Source organism: Tiliqua scincoides, chromosome 1 (genome assembly GCF_035046505.1).
Source record: "Tiliqua scincoides isolate rTilSci1 chromosome 1, rTilSci1.hap2, whole genome shotgun sequence".
In the NCBI taxonomy this organism is placed as follows: domain Eukaryota; kingdom Metazoa; phylum Chordata; class Lepidosauria; order Squamata; family Scincidae; genus Tiliqua; species Tiliqua scincoides.
The window spans coordinates 304606521-304626801 of NC_089821.1; the positions used below are offsets into that span (position 1 = coordinate 304606521).

At 44.8% G+C, this 20281-nt stretch overlaps 1 protein-coding gene across 1 annotated transcript in view; it reads left to right on the top strand.

The window, feature by feature from the left end:
- The window catches only part of AKT1 (AKT serine/threonine kinase 1), a 129710-nt gene that overhangs the window by 106149 nt on the left and 3280 nt on the right, over positions 1–20281 (top strand). The window contains exons 10-13 of the mRNA XM_066629508.1: positions 1046–1174; positions 10601–10815; positions 12192–12279; positions 19082–19184. Of these exons, the coding sequence (XP_066485605.1) occupies positions 1046–1174; positions 10601–10815; positions 12192–12279; positions 19082–19184 (535 nt within the window). The remainder of the gene's footprint in view (positions 1–1045; positions 1175–10600; positions 10816–12191; positions 12280–19081; positions 19185–20281) is intronic.

Here is a 20281-nt window from a genome sequence, read left to right on the forward strand (position 1 = left end):
GGAGTGACAGAGAGTGCCAGTGTTAGAAATGGAGCTACTGGGTGCAATCCTGTGTGCTTTTCTGCTCCTTGTTTAGACACTCATGAATATGGCTGCACGGTTGCCTCTTTTCTAGCCATAACAGGTCCTCCACTCTCATCATTCTTTATGTAGAGGAGGGACTCTTTGCATGCAGCAGATCCCAGCTCAGTCCCTGGAATATCCAACTAGAGAGGTCTCTGCCTGAAGTCTTGGGAAAGCTGCAGCTCATTAAGATTAGGCAGTAGTAGGCATAAGTGGGCCGAATTGTCTAAGGGCCAGTCTACAGATTGACATTAAGCATATAGTTTGACCCTACGATTTTGTGCTTACATGGGTTGTCCCATTCTCCCCCTGCTTTACCATAGCTCTACCAGAATTTGGATCATGGTGCATACGGGAAGAGGGGTGTTTTTAATCTCCCTTCCCTTCCATTGTCACCAGTGGAAACTTCCTTCCTGGGCTAATAGCCACTGTGGGGTGGAGAGTAATTTCTTTTGCCAGGATAACCTGGAGGCCTCCTTTCTTTCAAGTCATATATAACTCTGCTGAACTCACATTTTTGGAACAAGCTATGTACTGATAAGAGCCTTTCTTGAAACGTAGCTGACCATTTTCATTGGTACAGGTAAGATCTGCGCTGACCATCTGATAATACAAGCCTGCGAATTTGAGGATCAGAAAAATGTTTTTTCAAAATTTATGACGGTTCGATATGAATTTGGGGCACAGATTCCAAAAATGGCATCAGTTTTGACCTATCAAGTTTAGTTTCAGAGATACAGCATAGCCTCATTAGTGAATGGTTCAAATAGTTTCCTCAGGAGGAAGCCATGGTGTAGGCTAAAGAAGCTGCTTGAAGCATTCACTAACAAGGCTATGTCATATCTCTGAAACTAGGCACGATAGGGCAAAACTGATGCTATTTTTGGAATCAGCACCCCAAATATACACATAAATAAGTCTAACTTTTAAGACAGCAGAATGTGTGTTGGCCTGTGTAATTTATCTTTTCTTTTTATTTCAGTTGGAAAATTTGATGCTTGATAAAGATGGACACATAAAAATAACAGACTTCGGCTTATGCAAAGAAGGGATCAAGGACGGAGCAACGATGAAGACATTCTGTGGCACGCCAGAGTATCTTGCCCCAGAGGTAGGTTTGTGCTTGTGTTGCCCTCAAGTGGTGGGGTTTGGCTTTAACCCAAAACACGTATTAATAATTAATTATACCCTGCTTGTAGTGAGCAGCAACAACAAAGTAGCTTACAAAATGGAAGTTCATAGAAGCAATACCAAAACATAATTAATACTAAAATACAATTATTTTAGTATTAAAACTAAAATAATAATAATAATAATAATATACAGTATTTATATACCGCCTTTCTTGGTCTTTATTCAAGACTTTATTCAAGGCGGTTTACACAGGCAGGCTTATTAAATCCACGCAGGGATTTTTACAAATTGAAAGAAGGTTCTCTCTTTCAAGAACCACCACATTCAAGATGTTACACTCCGATCTGGTTTAACATTCTGGCCTCCATCCTCCCACGCTCCGAGCAGATGGAACAGCTCAGCTGCAGCTTGCCGGCTGCTTCAAGGTCGCACGGTGCCGGTGGCCTCGAACTGGCGACCTTGTGGATGTTAATCTTCAGGCAAATGGAGGCTCTACCCTCTAGACCAGACCTCCTTTTATTTTATATTTATAAAATAATAAAAACAGCAATAAAAACAATAGTCAGATAAATCCACAAACTAAAATATTTCCCTGAAAAAGTGTCTTTATGCTCCTTCTGAAGGTGACCAGAGAGAGAGAGGCAGCCTAATCTCTCTGGAAAGAGAGAAGTGAGGTGCAGCCACTGAAAAGGCCCTGCCTTACATCAGTTGCATGTAGAGAACAGCAGCAGCAGATATTAAAGGCTTTAAAGGCCCCTGTGGGAGGAAGTGATCCTTAAATTTACCTGTAGCTCTTAATAGGTGCTGCCAAAGTAGCTCTTAATAGGTGCTGTGGAGGCTTTATTATGTGTTAGGAAAAAAATCTTGTTTTATCAGTGTGTCAGTGGGTAGAGGTAGGACTGTAACAGTACAATCCTATACGTATTTACTTAGAAGTAAATCCCATTATTTTTGTTGGGGCTTATTCTCAGGTAAGTGTGCATAAAATTGCAGCCTACGTTGTCCAGGGGGGAATGCTCTCTGCTACAGCCTCCCTGTTGTCAAAGACCTACTCACACAGGGCAGGGAAGAAAGATTTGCCTTTGCTGAAACTTCAGATCTGAGTGTATTGCAGAGGTGTTCTTACCTCTTCCCCCACCAATGGCAGTGCCTCTCATTGGTATCCATGAAACTTACATGGGAGGCTGTAAAGAGGTTTGATGGGACACCACTGCAGTGGGCTGAATTCTGCACCTTTTATCTGATAACATTTTATTGGTTTACCACATTGAGGGGCAAAGTTAGCCCCCTCTCAGCCTTGTTCCACATTGAAATTAGTTGCTTTTGCCTTGCAGAACTTTAATGGGAGCTATTGAGAATCAAGCTTGCTTGGACAGCAACTGTTACCCTACACGTGCCTGATCTAGTCTGATCTTGGAAGCTAAGCAGGGTCGGGCCTGGTCAGTACTTGGATGGGAGACCACCTAGGAATACCAGGTTCTGTAGGCTTATACCATAGTCTTTCGAGACTGAAGGTTGCCAACCAACCATTATGTATCGGATAGTCTGATTCCTTTGTTTCCGTAGCCTCATCCCAGATTCCGCTTCTCGGTCACGTAAGAGGTCATGTAAATCTTGAGATTTAGCAGGTGGATAAACGTTGTGTTAGATGGTGGTGCTAAGCGTCTCCAGTGTGGCCCTCCATGAATTTGTGTGGTCCTTTTTGAAGCCACTACCACATCTTGTAGCAGAGAATCTCCATGAGCTAAATTCTTAAATTCTAATGTTCGCGACCCCTTTGCTATCACGAAACCGGATGTGGGTAGCAATCATTATTTTTAGACTTGCAGAGGCATGGGGAGCCCTCTAAAGCGGTCCATGGGGCTCCCTGCACCCCCCAGAGACTGGTGCTGTGTTAGTTAAGTTCAAACCTCCCTCCTGTCCCTGGCAGTGGCACAATCCTGTTAAATTGCATCTCTGCCTTCCCCCCTCCCTGCCCCTTAAGGGGTTAGAGACAGGGCTTTTCTGGCCAGGGAGTCATGAAGCCCTTGTTTGGGAATCCCTGGCTAAAGCTATGAGTAATGAACCAAAAGTTCAAATCTACCTTGGCCACTGTCCACTTTGCTGCACCCTCCACTCTATTGATTTATTACTTACACCTTATCTCACCCTATTTCCAAGAAGGTCTGGGTAGCTTACCTGGTTCTCCCCCTGCCTTCCCCGTGCCCATTTTATCCTCATAGCAGCTCTATGAAGCAGATTAGGCCGAGATAGAGAGTGACTGGTCCAAGATCACCCAGTGATACGACCCTCGGCCTCCCTGATCCTACACTCAATGCATCGTGCAACACTGGCTTTCTGAATCTGCATTATGGGAATAGTAGCCTATACAAACTCCAGTTTACGGACATCTGACTTACAGGCATCTGGATAACGGAGGTTGTCTTGGCGCTTTCCTGGAGGTGCAATACGTTCTATGCTGGTGCAATAGTGCTGGGCTAGCAAGAATTAGCTATTCCAACCTATGTCTGTTTCAGTTTACATACTGGCCTCCAGAAACTAACTTCTTGGTAAGTAAGGGACTTGCTGCCCAATCCTAACCAAGTTTTCAGTGCTGATGCAGCCATAGTACAGCCTTGATGTAAGGGAATTGGTCTTCTCTTACCTTGAGGAGGCCTCAGTGACTGTCCCTCCACTGCAGGATTCAGTGTGCGCCCTGTTGGTGTGGCAGTATCAATGCTGGAAAGTTAGTTAGGATGGACTGACAGTGTACTGCCTATGTAAGGGAATGTTGTCATGGATACTGAGATAAGTATATAGGAAAGACTTTGAATCCTCAACGAGCACTGTATACATGGTAAGGATACTTGTTCTCTGATTCAAGCTCCATCTTGCGCCATGGTTTGAAACATATAAAGGTTCTGGAGACCCTTGTCATCCAGGGGTGGGTTGGCGTTTGAACACTCTGGAGAGCATGCACGAGCGAATGCATCCACACGTGAAGTCCCTGCACACGTGAAGTCACTTGTCCTTTTCAAAAAGCAGGGCTTATGTTCCTGTCCTCTGTTTGTAATTAGAACCCGGCCGCCGAGCCTGTTTGTACAGTTGCTGCATAGTTGTTTTAGGGTCATGCTGGAATGTGGTGCGTGCACTACGTCAGCTTTGATGTATCAGATGGTATCGGGTCACGAGGTGTTTACAGCTGTTGTGCCTCCCCTTGTAAATTCCACCCGCACAGCTGTTCAGAGCTGCTGGCTCCCACTCTGACTAGCCACTTATTTTAAGTTAAATGACCCTGTTTTATCCTCTTGCCTTCTGCTCACCCCACCTATTCCTGTAAATCATGGCTGGATTTTTTTCTCTCTTCTCTTTCCTTATGACATTCCAAAATCAAATGTGCCTATAACAGTATGAGGCATTCTTTCTAGTTTGAATCTTCTGAATTACTTATTTTCTCCTCTCCTGCAAATTCTCCTGGAACACTGGCCAGTAACCCTCTTCTGTAAATGGCTACTTCTCTACTCTAGGGCAGCAAGTTGTCCAGAGGGAGTTAGGCTCTCCAGACTGAAGAAGCTGGCCATCAGTGGCATCAGTGGCCATCAAAGCCAGAAAATTTGGGGCATATCAAAATTTACCTCTTTAAAAGCCACCCTGACTTATTTGCATTGTCTCCAGAGGATGATGGCTGAACTCCCCTTCCAAACTGAGCTATTTGGAAAATATTTGGATTTGCTTTTCCAAACCCAGTTCTGAAATTCAGATCCCGCTATGCTCATTATTGGTAGAGTACCATTATCCCAAATATATATCCAATCTTTCCTGCCTTCCCTTCCCTTCTTGATAATGGTGGCAAGGTCTCACTGTATGTTTCTGTGCAAGATCTTCCTCCTCCTATTTCTCATGGACTTTGGGAGATATGATTTTTCCAGGGCACCTTAGCCTGAGTACCGGATGCCATAAAAGCTATGGGTAGCAGCCAGAGATGCCCTGGAAATTATGGGTAGCATCCAGAGTTACTCTTTCTCCAAAGCAAGCAACTCTGGATGCTATCCTAAGGCTCCTTGTTTCAGGGTAGCATCATGGGTCAGGCAGAAAAAGACTTCCAAAGGAAGGGAGTTCTGTAACCTGACAACTACCATTGATGATACGGCCTTAAAAAGTTGTAACTCACTTTCAGAATGATAGCAGAGAGTGGGGGGTCCTAATCTTAATTGGAAATGAGTTCCACTGCCTGGGCACCATGACAGAGAAGACCTTGCTGTGGCTCATCCTTCACCAGATGATGGCATCTAAAAGTGATGGTGCCAGCACCTGGGTCATCTGTGATGATTTTGTGGAACAAGCAGATGCAGTTGTGGCTAGACCGTCTGTTGGTTATCCAGTTCCTAATCCACTTAATGACATTATACGTTATCATAAGCATTTGGAATTGTATTCTGAGATTCGCAGGCAACCATTGCTGATGTATTAGCAGGGATATGACATGGTTACAACCCTGGCAGCGGTCAGCAGCCTTGCAGCTGCATTCTATACCAGCTGAAGTTTCTGAACAGTCTTCAAAGACAGCCCCAAGTAGGGTGTGTTACAGTAGTCCAATCTGGATGTTAATTGGGTACTATTAACCACACTCAGGTCTGCCTGCCAAGAAAGGACACTGTTGTGCACCAGCCTAAACTCTTAATGGCCACATTGGTGGTCCACTCTCTCATATTGTGACCTCTGTTAAGTCAGTGTGGTGCATATTGCAACGTATACGGTTCATTCTCGAGTTCAGTCTACATTTCCTTGCAGTTGCTGCTTATTCAGAAGTGAACTGCGCAGCTGTTCACATGGTGCTTAAGCTATGTTTGACTGGTATGTATCTTTTAGCTCACAGTTACTGCAAAATAATTACTTAAAAGCAGGGGTTCTTAAACTCCCCTTCCCCCACCATGACCCACCTGTTCAGTGGTGGAGCGTGCTGTGACCCACCTCTTTCTCTGATGCTGGGTCTCCAGAGGCCTCTGGAAGCAACAGGAAGTTACTTTTGTTAACCCAGAAGTAAAGCAGAAGTCACTTTCTGGAGGCCTTCTGGAGGCCTGGTGCTGCTTCCAGTTGTGTCCAGCGGGCCCCAATTTGTGTCCAGCTTGACACAAGGGCAATGCAGGACCCACCGGACATTGGGTCACGACCCACAGTTTGAGGAAACCCTGACTTTAAAAGTATAAGATTTCTCCTTGCCTGTACACACCACTTTTTCAGAACAGATCTTTCTCCAGCTCAGAGAAGTCTGTGTAGATTGTCCCAAGGCACTCTACAAAATTTGGCGCAAAACATCTTAGTAAAAGCTCCTTTGGGCCTGAGAAAGGTAAAAAGGAGCGAGTTGTGGTCTGTTTACTATCCCAAGGAGGCTCGTCAGTAAGTGAAGTAAGGCAAACAGTCTGTTTTCTTTCACTGAAACTGCTCCGCAGGGCCTCTGCACAAGCAGAGAGACATTGCAGAGAAAGGTCACAACTCACTGCTAACTGTGCAGGCTGAGTGCATTGTGTCACCGTCCTGCGTGTGAGGCTTGTGCCCCTCTGATTGCTCGTAAAGGATGATGAGGCTGGCTCCTGGAATCCTGGCAGACGAGGCAGCTGTGTTGGTCTTCTACATATATGGGGGCAGCTGCAGGGCCAGCTGTCGTTCGGTGCTACTCGTACGGCAGGAGATGCTGTAAATAGACCTGCGTGGGGTAATCCAATACCTGGCAGCCTCTGGCTTTTCGCTGCAGGCCCTTTCCTGGTTCCAGTAATTTTTTTTTTCCAAAGCAGAGTGCTGAGCAGTGGGCAGGCAGGCAGAGGAGAGTAAATGTTGATTTGCTGTTACGTTTCATACTTAGCCTCTTGTCAATGCATTGAGTTTCCTGCACTTGTGAGATCTTTGGAATGATCTTGGTACTTAAAGGGGATTTTCAGTGTATCATGTGTTTCGGAAATGACGACTTTTTTTAGGGAACTTGCAAATGAGTATTGTGTGACCCAGGGGCGTGGTGGCCCCTGTGGTGGCTCACAGTGATTAAAGTCACTGGGCTGTCGGCTGCAAGCTGGTTCGAGACCCCGGTGCTGTGGAACAGGGTGAGCTCCACTTCCTGCCAACCTAGCTGTTCGAAAGCATGTAAAATACAAGTAGATAAATAGGTACCACTTTAGTGGGAAGGCAGCTGCGCTCTGTGTGCTTCGGCATTTAGTCACACCAGCCACATGACCACAGAAGATGTCTTTGGACAGTGCTGGCTCCCTTGGCTTGGAAACAGAGATGAGCACCGCCCCCTAGAGTCGGACACGACTGCAGGGGAAATCTTATCATGTGACACGCCGTGCAATAAATCATCTAGCAGAAGTTTTACAACTACAGCCCTTTGGTGTAGTATAGCAGTGAAGTGCCTTATTATTGGAACAAGTTTGAGTGTGTAGGCCTGATAGACTCATCCTAGTGGTTCCCAAATTTCTTCGATTGGTGGCTCCCTTGACCTACTGGGCTGTTGGCTGCAGCTTCCCATTAGGGGCTACAATCCTATACATTGTATAGGATGGTGGGTTTTTCACAGGGATTCCTTGACCCCCCTGGCTGGTTCTTGCAGCTGCCCGAGGAGCCACAGCTCACAATTCGGGACCCTGGAGGAAAAATCCATTACGGGGTACAAGCCATAATGTGTATGCGCAACCTCCTGATTTTAGAAATGGGCTATGTCAGAAGGCCAGATGCAAGGGAGGGGACCAGGATGATGTCTCTTGTTATCTGGTGTGCTCCCTGGGGCATTTGGTGGGCCGCTGTGAGATGCAGGAAGCTGGACTAGATGGGCCTATGGCCTGATCCAGTGGGGCTGTTCGTATGTTCTTATGTACCCTCTAACTTACCCATTTCATTCACTAATTCTGTAGTGGTGTTTGGAGTGAATAATTTTCTTGATCCACTTTTCCACTGCTTGTGGTTTGATAAACATCTGTCACTTCTCTCCAAGTGAAAGCACCAGCTGGGTAAGCTGGTTCTTCATTGAGTGCTTTTAGTTCTCTTCCCCATCCCCTTTTTTAAAGCTTTCTCCAACCCGCTTATACCCTTCGTGAAGCTGAGTACCACAAATATACACGCTGTTCTAAATGTGGAAGTGTGTTGAAAATTCTCATATGGGTAGAATTTAGAAGGCAGTTTCTAATAAAGTTGCTGTTACTAGATCTGCATTTGGTTGTACTTAAAAAACAAACATCTTAGTAGCTTCCAAAATGTGAGAACTAGTGGCTGACAAAAAATTAAAAAAAGAATAAAAGCCAAACTCAGTTGCTGTCAGCAATACCCAGATGTTTAGAATCAAATGGGATTTTTTGGAAAGCTTTTTTCCAGATCTTTAGCCAGTTAGGTTAAGATGCCCTTAAATGCCACTGAGGCTTTTAAAGTTTGTGCGTACTTTGTCACTTCTGATGTATGATGATAATAAGCTAATGTCTTCATCTGGTGCAGAGTGAGGCCACAATCCTATCCACACTTATGTGGGAGTAAACCTCATTGACTGTAATGGGACTTACTTCTGAGTGTACATGAAATATGATTGGGCTCTGAGTTTCTTCTGTCTGCTTGTGTTTTTCTAGGTGCTTCACATGTGTGGGTTTTTCCTACCTTGAGCTTATAATCTCTTCCTTGGGTAACACATGTGCTGCTGTGTAGCAATTGTGAAACTTTGCTGCACATTCATAGTTGGCAAGTAATTTTCCATTGGGAGCTTTGAAAAGGAAGTTTGGTGATAGACCCAGCAACTCACCCCTCTCCACCTAATATGATCCGTCACACATTTCATCTGCTTTGTCCATGTCTCTTTTTTTTTCTTCCCCAAGTTGGCAAGAGGAGTGGAGAGGGCAGTCTTCTTAGATAGCATCTCTTAGTGGGCTGAATTTGGCCTGCAGGCCTTTCATTGGTAACCTGTACCATCAGTAAACTGGCTGGTCAGTTGCCTATGAAGTGGTTCATTATGTGTTATGGGAATTTGCCCGCCTGAAATATTTATTTATATAAGACACTGTTGCTTATCAGGGAGTATTCATTATTTAAAATATTTCTGTGCCACTTTTCTATCAAAATAAAACATTCAAAGCTGCTCACAGAAATAAAAACTAACAATGTATGAGTAAAACGAGAGCAGGAAACATGAGTCAGAATAAATGAAATCTCATTGGAAGAGCTTAAAAACTGAGGAAGCTTAATAAAGAGTATAAGCTGCAATAAAATGCACCACTAAAAGGCTTGGAGAATAAAGATCTTAACCTGCCATGGGAATGATAAAAATGTTGCTGCTTCCCTCACCTGGCCTGGAAGGTTGACCTCAATGGGTGGGCAGTTTGTTCATATAGGAAGAGGCAGTCCTTCATGTGCCTTCTGGTTCCAAGCAAGTTAGAACGTTTAAGGCCTAAACCAGCACTTCAGATTAAGAGGAACTTATACAAATAAATGACTGAGAAGACGCCATTTGAAAGAACATCCAGAGAGAGTGAGAGTGAGTGTGTCATGTTAGTCTGCTGCTGGAAAAACAAGTCTCATGACATCTTCAGGACTTATGGTAGCTTCGTGCGAGCTAGTCCAGGAATGTTTATGCTACAAGAAGTGTTGAAGAGTCATGAGACTCTTTGTTGTGTTCTTCCCCTTTGGAATACTTTCTAATGAATGCTCAGCATCTGTAGAAGGCGATTAAGGTCTCAGCCTGGAGGCGTTGGGAAGGTTCTGCATGACCTGAAACTAAATGGGGTGGACAATTTAGGGAAGGGGAAGCGTACCCTTTCTTCCTTACCTGCTCAGGTGGAGGGGGTCACCTTTGGGGGAGGAACTGAACAGCAATGGCTGCTGCAGTTGCAGTCTGTTTTGGCCAATAGGTTTGTGCAATGCCCTTGGCCTGAATGAGTGGCATGGAAGAGACCCAAGATAAATAAATCTTAAATGAAAAAAATAAGAAGAACCCTGCTGGATCAGGCCAAAGGCCCATCTAGTCCAGCTTCCTGTATCTCAACAGTGGCCCACCAGATGCCCCAGGGAGCACACAAGATAGCAAGAGACCTGCATCCTTGTGCCTTTCCTTGCATCTGGCATTCTCAGGTAGCCTACCTCTAAAACTGGGAGGTTGCACTTACCTATCATGACTTGTAACCTGTGATGAACTTTTCCTCCAGAAATTTGTCCAATCTCCTTTTAAAGGCATCCAGGACAGGTACCATCACCACATCCTGTGGCAAGGGGTTCCACAGACTAATTAGCACTGAGTAAAGAAATATTTTCTTTTCTGTCCTAACTCTCCCAGCACTCAGTTTTAGTGGATGAGAGTTCCGCTCTTACACATATTTATAGGTGTGATCCAGAACCATTTCAAAAATCAAATTAAATCACTGCTGCCTTTGACCTAAAACTCCAACTGTTCCCTTTGCAGGTTCTGGAGGATAATGACTACGGCCGTGCAGTGGACTGGTGGGGTTTAGGAGTTGTAATGTATGAAATGATGTGTGGACGACTTCCTTTCTACAACCAGGACCATGAGAAGCTCTTTGAACTTATTCTCATGGAAGAGATCAGGTTTCCTCGCACCTTGTCACCTGAAGCAAAATCTCTTCTGTCAGGCTTGCTGAAGAAGGATCCTAAGCAAAGGTGAGGTTTGGCATCAGGACTCTTGAGTGCCTCCTAGATTTTGTGTGTGGTTTTGAAATTAGGCGCACATTTTTGTAGGTAGTAATTTCAGAGATGCAGTCTAATCAGTGTTAATTATGTAAATGGGGAATATACAAGAACAAATGAACTGAGAACAGGCTGCACTTTCTTTTTTTCACATTGCTTAGTCTTCTCATTTCAGAATACTTAAGCACCAGGATGAGGTCTCTTGTTATCTGGTGTGCTCCCTGGGGCTTTTGGTGGGCCGCTGTGAGATACAGGAAGCTGGACCAGATGGGCCTATGGCCTGATCCAGTGGGGCTGTTCTTATGTTCTTAAGATGTGTGTAGGGTGGTGGCATTGCTTATTAGAAGCGTACCTGCACCACCCATCCTGCAGAAAAGTAGCCAGCCATCCTCCTTGGTATGCTAGCTTTCTTCATACAGGGAAATTTTAATATGGTGGGGGGGTGCCTTTTCAAACAAGGTCCTGTGGTCCCATGAAAAGGAGATGAAGCATGGCCATCTGCCTCTGAGAGTCCTTCTAAAATGAGCGGTAATATGATTGCCTACCATTCAAATGTCGATGTACTCTGGCAATGCTTTTCCAACTATACAATTGGCTACCTCCTCTATGGAGTAGACCACAGCTGCGATACAAGAACATCTGCAAGAGGGATCTGAAGGCCTTAGGAGTGGACCTCAACAAGTGGGAAACCCTGGCCTCTGAGCGGCCCGCTTGGAGGCAGGCTGTGCAGCATGGCCTTTCCCAGTTTGAAGAGACACTTGGCCAACAGTCTGAGGCTAAGAGGCAAAGAAGGAAGGCCCATAGCCAGGGAGACAGACCAGGGACAGACTGCACTTGCTCCCGTTGTGGAAGGGATTGTCACTCCCAAATTGGCCTTTTCAGCCACACTAGATGCTGTGCCAGAACCACCTTTCAGAGCGCGATACCAGAGTCTTCCAAGATTGAAGGTTGCCAACAAAAAAAACTTTAACAGCTCTTTTATATGCCTTTGTATAGAAGGCAGAGAAATGGAACCTTGTGGAGTAAATGAAGATTAAGTGTTTTCTCCACACTGAAACTGATTTCTTGGTTGGTGGTTGCACTGTTGTTTGGGTTCCTCATTTGATCTTGCTCTTTCAAAACTCTCAGTGCTGGTGGGAGTGGCCTTGGTACCAATAACTATTAATATTGTTAAATGTTTCTGTAGTGTGACCTGTGCAATGGAGGAAGGGAAGCCATGGGAGAGGAACCATCCCAGCCCACATGGCTGATGCTCTGCATGTGAAAATGTGGTGCTGTAAACCATGCGTATAGAACTTATGAAGTAAGTACTCTGTACTAAGTGTTTGTGCTTCCTTTTCCCACAACAGGTTAGGTGGTGGACCAGATGATGCCAAGGAGATTATGCAACACAAATTTTTTGCTGGCATTGTATGGCAGGATGTATACGAGAAAAAGGTATTTAAGGCCATATGACTAAGGTGTATTCTGTATAGAGAAGAGTGCTCTTATTTTCTCTCTCCAGCTTTTAATACTGTAGACCAGCCATTTTCAACCACTATGCCGTGGCACACTGGTGTGCCGCAAATGGTTCCCAGGTGTGCCGTGGGAGAGGGTCGTTTATCAATAGGACCATTGGGAGATGTGAGCCTCCTACTGTCAGCACAGTGTGCCTTGTAAAGTGTCAAAAAACCCATGGTGTGCCTTGATAACTTTAGTGCCTTGCCAGTGTGCATGATATGAAGAAGGTTGAAAATCACTGCTCTAGACACAGCACAGACTTTGGGCGCAATCCTAACCCCTTATGTCAGTGCTTTCCAGCACTGACATAAGGGCAATGCAGCTCTGAGGTAAGGGAACAAACACTCCCTTACTTTGAGGAGGCCTCCATGAGTGACACCCAGTTGCAGGATGCAGCACACGCCCCATTGGTACCGCTATGCCAGTGCTGGAAAGCACTGACATAAGGGGTTAGGATTGCACCCTTAGACTGTGTTAATAGTCATTTCATCGGTTCAAGGAACTCTAGGACCTGTAGTGCAGCATGGGTGGGTGGGCCTGGGATCTCTTAAACCGGGCTTGGTATCTCTTAAACCAAACTACAAATTCCAAGATTTGTTGTGAGATGCCGAGGCAATGAAATGATATAAAATGCATATACGTTTGTAGTGTAGATATGCTGTTTGCTGAGTAATTCATAGACCTGCACAATAGCTGAATGTTTGATGCAGAATTGTCTCATTTCAAACCAGTGGCCTTAATGTGATTGCTCTTCCCAGCAACCACTGCTGCCAAAGTGTTTATTTCCAAAGGGTGTTTGCTCAGTAGCAGAGCATGTGCTTTGCGTGCAGACGTTTCCGGAGTCAGTCACCAGCATCTCTGGTTACAAAAGGGGTTCAGGTAGAAGTCCCTTGAACCTGAGACCTGAGGAGAGCTGCTGCCCATCGGAACTGACCGATGGACAGATGATGTGAGTCGGTGAAAGGCAACTTCCTGTGTTTTGCAGGTCTCAAGGGTTGTATCTTGAGAAGGGCTCAGCCACCACTTCCTTCATCAGAAATGACAGGTGTTGGTTGGGGGAGGGTAGTTTTAACCAACTAAAAATGTTACCAAGGAGTGAGCTTTCAAGTTCTCAAGAACACCCCTGATTAGATGTTAAATAAAGGTGTGTGTGTGACAGAGAGAGAGCAAAGTCTACACTTTGTAATACTGTTAAACGGACAGGCAAGAGATGTTAAACAAACTTAATTAGACTCTGTGAGGTGCAAATCAGATTTCGGATTGCACAGAGGGCTAGCGGGACAAAAAAGTGTCTCTTCCTCCATTTTTCTACAAATATGGCAGGGGTGTATAATCCCCTTACAAGGCATTAAAAATGTCACTTCTTTTCGAAAGAACCGGAAGTCATGTGTTTTCTGCCTGCAGGCTCAGTCTGAGCCCGGCAGAGGCCACAGACAAATGTCAGCAACCTCTGCTGGGCTCAGAGGACCGCCCAGAGGTGAGGGGAGTGGAGCTACCGGCTCTGAAGGGTGTGGGGGAGGCATTCACTCGTATCCGCAGTTTCATTAGCCACTGGGGGGGGGGGTCGGAATGGAACTCCTGCGGATATGGCGGCATGCCTGTATACAAACTAGCAGATACTCACACCTGTCTCCAGTCCTAATGGGTATATTGGCGTCCCTTGTGAGGCAGGGAGCAGAAGTAAAGAGGAGCATGATTGTGTTTATACTTGCAAAGCTAGGGATCAATTTTAGGTGATGTCTTGGGTAAAGAGTCAATAGAAGCAGAATGGGTAATATGGTCTAGTAGTTGGAGTACATGTTTAACACCCCTCCCTCCACCCCCATGAAGTCACCTCTATCCTGTTTGGCTAAATGCAGTGTTCTGTGAAAGATACACAGATTGGTGTTTTGCTTCACATCTGGCTTAAAGCAGAGGAGAACTTGGAAGCTTGATCACTCCTTTGTGACATTTAGGTTGGTCCTCGTCAAGGTGGCATTTTCCTTTGGCCTCTGATTTTCTTCCACCAAATGATTCTCTCTCCCTTCCATGCTGCTTGAAGTTAAATTTTTTTTTTTTAATTCACATTTTTATACCGCCCTTCCACCAAAGAGCTCAGAGCGGTTTACACAGCTGCTCCTCCCCTCCTTCTTGTCCTCACAACAACCCTGTGAGGTAGGTGAGGCTGAGAGAAAGTGACTGGCCCAAGGTCACCCAGGAAGCTTTGTGGCTGAGGGCAGATTTGAACCTGGATCATCCAGGTCTAAGTCCACCTCCCAAACCACTACACCATCCTTAAAACTCCTTCTTGCATTAGTTTTTTATTCCCAGTTAGCTCACCAAACGTGTACTGTATGAAACTCAGCCAGCCAAGTTGTTCCCATGAGCCAGGGAAAAAATGGCAAGATCTCATTCATCATTCATCTTTGCCTGAATGTATGTGTTGCATTGCAGATGTCCCCTTGTTGCTCCAGCCGGGTTTCCGCCCAATATCCCGCTTCAACCCATATGTTTTCCAGTGTGGCTCTTTGCTGCCCTCTAGAGTCATCACCCACAAATTAGTTTTAAAACAATTTGCTGTTTCAGGCTTTTCAGCTCAAATAGCAGGAGGTTTCATGGTCCACAGGTCTTGAAGTTGTGTGGCTTCCTAAAATTTAGTATCTTATTTAGTGTTGAGCCTAGACAGTCAATTTAATTAAAAGGGTCTTCTCCAAACAGATGGGGAAGACAGCTACAATTGACCTGTCACAGTCTTTATCGCCCTCCCTTAAACCTGTAAAGGTTTCATTAGTGTACCTTTCTTCACCCCAACTTCTTGCTTCTGAACTGAAAAGGAGACAAATGAAGAAAGAGAGTTTCTGGCCTCGTCTCTCTGATTAGTGTTGGGAGAGCTAGGACAGACAAAAGAAAATATTTCTGTACCCAGTGAGTCTGTGGAACTCCTTGCCACAGGAAGTGGTGATGGCATCTTGCCTAGCTGCCTTTAAGAGGGGATTGGAAAAATTTCTGGAGGAAAAGACAATCACGAGTTAAAGGTCATGGTAGGTATGTACAAGCTCCTGGTTTTAGAAGTGGGTTACCTCAGAATGCCAGATGCAGGGGAGGGCACCAAGATGCAGGTTGTGTCTGTTGTCTTGTGTGCTGCCTGAAGCATTTGGTGGGCCACTGTGAGATACAGGAAGTTGAACTAGATGGGCCTTTGGCCTGATCCAGCAGGCCTCTTCTTATGTTGTCTTGTCTTATGATTAGTGTATTAGTTACACTGATAAGTATAAATCTTCTGAGCCCTGAAAGGACAGCTGGTGTCACATTAAATTTTTAGGGTGCTTTTCATCTGCAAAAACCTATTCTTTCTTTGTTAACCATCTCTGGTGCTTCTCCCAGACACTGTTTTGTTGGGGATGGAATACAGTTTTTTCCTTTCAACCTTTCAAATAAGCGTGGCTGGGATTATTATTGATTTGTAATAATTAGCTTTATAATAATAATTAACTTTATTCCTAATTTGGATCTGACTGCAGGTAGAAATCTGAGAGGGCTGCTTCATTATGCAGTGGTGTTGCATTCATTGGGATGGACAGAGTGGATTAAGGGAACTTCTTTTCCCTCTCACACAACACCAGAACCAGGGGACAGCCACTAAAATTGAATGGTGGGAGTCTTAGAACAGACAAAAGAAATTTCTTTACCCAGCGTGTAATTGATCTGTGGAACTCATTGCCACTGGATGTGGTGATGGTACCTGGCCTAGATAACTTTAAAAGGGAATTGTACACATTTATAGAGCAAAAGTCCATCACAGGTTACAAGTCATGACACTGTGGGATACAGGAAGATAGACTAGATGTGTCATTGGCCTGATCCAGCAGAGCTCTTCTTATGTTCCTGTGGTTTGGCATAGTGCCTGAATGTAACATGATGGTAGTGGAGAGCTATTTCTAGAGCACTTGGGTAGATAAGATAACGCATTTTTCTTTTTCACCTGTGCCATTACCAGGTCCAAAGGCAGGGCAGACTTGGGCCCAGGCCACACCCAGGATGGAGCTCACCCTGTGATGTGCTGTGCAGGTTGCATAAGGAATTATAACAAAATAATGTCGCACATTAGTTCTGTACATTATGCAAGTTACATGAAGAGATTAAGAAGAGTCACAGCGCAGTTCAGTTTTGCTATACTTCTGTATGTGAGTCGCACAGCAACTCCTTATCCTGTCCTACCCCACCAGTCAATTGTCTTTGTTCTAAGAACCTGTGATAATATAGGGACTTTTGGAAGAAAGCTATTGGTTGGGGGGGAGGTGGCAGCAGCTGTTGATGTCACCACTCAGTGGGGTGAGTCCCCCACGCCTGCACTCCACGGAGGGCCATGGAGCCTTTTCCCAAGGCTCAGAGAAACATTAAAACAGTCCTGCTGGATCAAACCATAAGCCCATCTAGATCAGGTTCCTGCGTCTCACAGTGGCCCACCAGATGCCTCAGGGAGTACACAAAACAACAAGAGACCTGCATCCTGGTGCCCTCCCTTGTATCTGGCATTCTGAGGTAACCCACTTCTAAAATCAGGACATTGCGCATACCCTTCATGGCTTGTAACTCGTGATGGACTTTTCCTCCAGAAATTTGTCCAATCCCCTTTTAAAGGCATCTAGGCCTGATGCCATCACCACATCCTGTGGCAAGGAGTTCCACAGACTAACTACATACTGAGTAAAGAAATATTCTCTTTTGTCTGTCCTAACTCTCCCAACTACCAATTTTGGTGTATGGTTCTGGTGTGGGAGAGGGAAAAGAGCATCTCTCTATCCACACTATCCTTCCCTTGCATAATTTTGTGTGTCTCAAACCTAGCACGGGCCCCGTATCCACGGATCCCGTGTCCGTGCTTTAAGTAATCTGCAGGTGTGAGGGGCTGCCCCCCTCATGCACTGTCTGGAGGGCAAGGGAGCGTCCCGCATATCTGAAGATTCCAGTATCTGCGGGGGTTTCCAGAACGGAAACCCTGTGGATACTGATGAATGCCTTGAATATATAACCTTGAATTCCTCCTCTCCCCCTCACTTTACTTGGATTGTGCATTTTAAAAAATTAAAGGAAAGGATTTTCTCTTATTGATCAGCAAACTGCTGCGAGCCAGTTTCAGGACTAAGGTTAATTTGTCTACTCTGTGGGTCTTGAGTTCTAAATCACCCACACACTCTTTGAAGTCCAGGACATCAAGCAGTCATTTAGAAATGAAGCCCAGACGGAGTGCCAAAATAGCCATTAAGTTAAGTGAAAGCTTCAGAGTGAGCTATCAGTAAAACCACAAAGAGAGAAAAGTTGGACCTCTCAGTAAAGGATGCAAACTTTAATTAAGGAATGGAGGACAAAACACTTCGTCAGGATGATCTGCATATTGCAGTTCTAAAACAAGGTGATGGCGCTTTGTCAGTGAATTAAAATAATGAGGTTTAACTGTTTGAGTTAATTGTAGAAGTTCCATTCTTTCTCAAATTCTCAAGTAAGAGAAGAGACATGGTACATTTGGAAAATTATTTTAAATAATGACTGACATGCTTAGGAATTTCTAAGAAGAAATTCAACAGCTTTTTAATGATGGAAAAATACATATGGATGATGATGCCATCCACATACATGGTGCTTTACAAAGGATGAGAGGACAGATCTCTGCCCCAGTAAGGACTTACAAGCTAGACAAGCAGAGGAAGGTAGGAGAAATGGGTGGTGGAATGAACATGAGACATGTAAGAGATGGTTACTGTAGGGCCTGGGGAAGAAGGAGTAATGTCAGAGGCTTATCAAAGTGGAGTGACATAAAATTAGAAGAAAAAAATAATGTTACTGTTACTACTAAGCAATCAGGAGATGGTGAACATACCATTTGTTAGTGGCTGATTGATTTCCAAAAGGTGTAAAAGGAGTGTAAGTTGGTGTGATGTGTAGAAACTTGTATACCAGTGTTTCTCAAGGTTTGTCCTCTGCTGTACCACTTCACATGATCCACCTCTACGAAGCACTACTGGAAGTAACTGGCGATTTACTTCTGGGTTGGGAAGTCAGAAATGAACAGCAAATACCAATAAGATGCTTACGGAGGACAGGAGGGCTTTTCGGAGCCCAGAAAAATATGCTTTGGAGCTTTGCACACTGAGCCAAGCCTCCTACCACTGTTTGTTGCATCACGTTCCTGGACTCGCTGCCGCATGTCAGGTGTCCAAGGGCCCTGTGAGTACCACCAGACACCATCTCAAGTATCACTGGTGATACCCATACCACTGGTTGAGAAACACTGTTGTATACAAATTTCATGGGACAACATAAAAAATGAGTAGTCAAGACAAAAATGAGTGGACACCTGCCATGCAGCAGCGAGACCAGGAATGCGACACAACAAACAGTGGTAGGGGGCTTGGCTCGGTGGGCAGAGCTCCAGAGCATGCTTTTCCATGCTCAAAAAAGCCTTCCTGTCCACCCTGAGCCTTTTACTGGTGTACGTCGTATTGCATCTGGACTCCCAACCCAGAAGTAACTGGTGATGACATCATTGCCAGTTATGTCCAGTGGCACTTTGAATAGGTGGAGCATGTGAAATGGTACAGTGGTGGACAAATGTTGAGAAACACTGGGATAGAGCATTCACACATTTTTTTGGAACTTGCTCAGGATGGGAGGGGTGTAATGGTTTATAGCTGCAACTCTAGGCCATTCTTCAGCATCCTGGAAGCTCACTCAGTGCTTTTGGTTTGTATCTTTTTCCCAGCTGGTACCTCCATTTAAGCCACAGGTAACATCTGAGACAGATACGCGCTATTTTGATGAAGAATTCACCGCACAGATGATTACAATCACGCCCCCTGACCAAGGTAAAACACTTCTCACCGGGCTTGCAGTGACTGAGTGGAAGCAAAGTCTAACTAATGCAAATTAGATATTGTTCTTGTTATGAATGAACCCGTAGTCTTGAGTTCTGTTGCTAAATGCCATCAAAATCAATATTGCAATTCACTGTATGTAACTGTTGCCCTGATAAGCCTAGAGTATTTATTTATTTATACAGGTGTTTATATACCGCCTTTCTTTGGTCGTCAGATTCCTCCTCAGACTTTAATCCAAGGCGGTTTACATAGACAGGCTTTTCTAAGCTCCCCCCCCCCCCCGGAGGGATTTTTACAATTGAATAGTTCTAGTCTTTCATAGAACTCCTCGTTCCAGCTGGATTCCTTCCCGGTCTGGCCTCTCTCTGGCCCTTTGCCTCCCACGCTCCACTTGAGGGCAACTCCTCTCTGCCACCGAGGGTCAGCTCATCAGTATATCAGCGTGTCGTCAGTTCTCGGGTACTTCCGGTTGTTTCGAACTGGCAGCCTCAGATCTTCAGGCATACAAGGCGGCAGCTCTACCAACTGAGCCAGACCTCCTGCCCACTTCTGAGAGTAGTGTTTCTCAGACTGTGGGTTGGGACCCACTAGATGGGTCGTGAGTCAATTTCAGCTAGATCCTCATTCATTTCAATGTATATTGTATTTTGAATATATTAGACTTGATGCTGTGCTGGTGACTGCATTTGGGGAAATGTTACAGATCTGTACTTTTAATAGGCTACTATGTATATGCTTTTAACAATGATAGTCAATGGAGCTTACTCCTGGGTAAGTGTGGATAGGACACCAGCCTTTGGGATGTTTGGAGAATTTTGTTTAAACATATAACTTGGGGTGGTTGGGAGGGTTTTTTTTAAACAAGTAACTGCTTGGGGTGGTTGGGAGGGTTCTTTTTTATTTTAAATAAATTTTTAAACTCATAAGCTTTTAGTTTACTTACTTAGTAAATTCATTGATTTGTTCATATGGGAGTGCTAAAAATTTTCCTGTTGATGATGTTACTTCTGGCCATGACATCACTTCCAGGTTGATAACACCACTTCCTGACAGTCATTCTAAAAAGTGGGTCCCAGTGCTAAAAA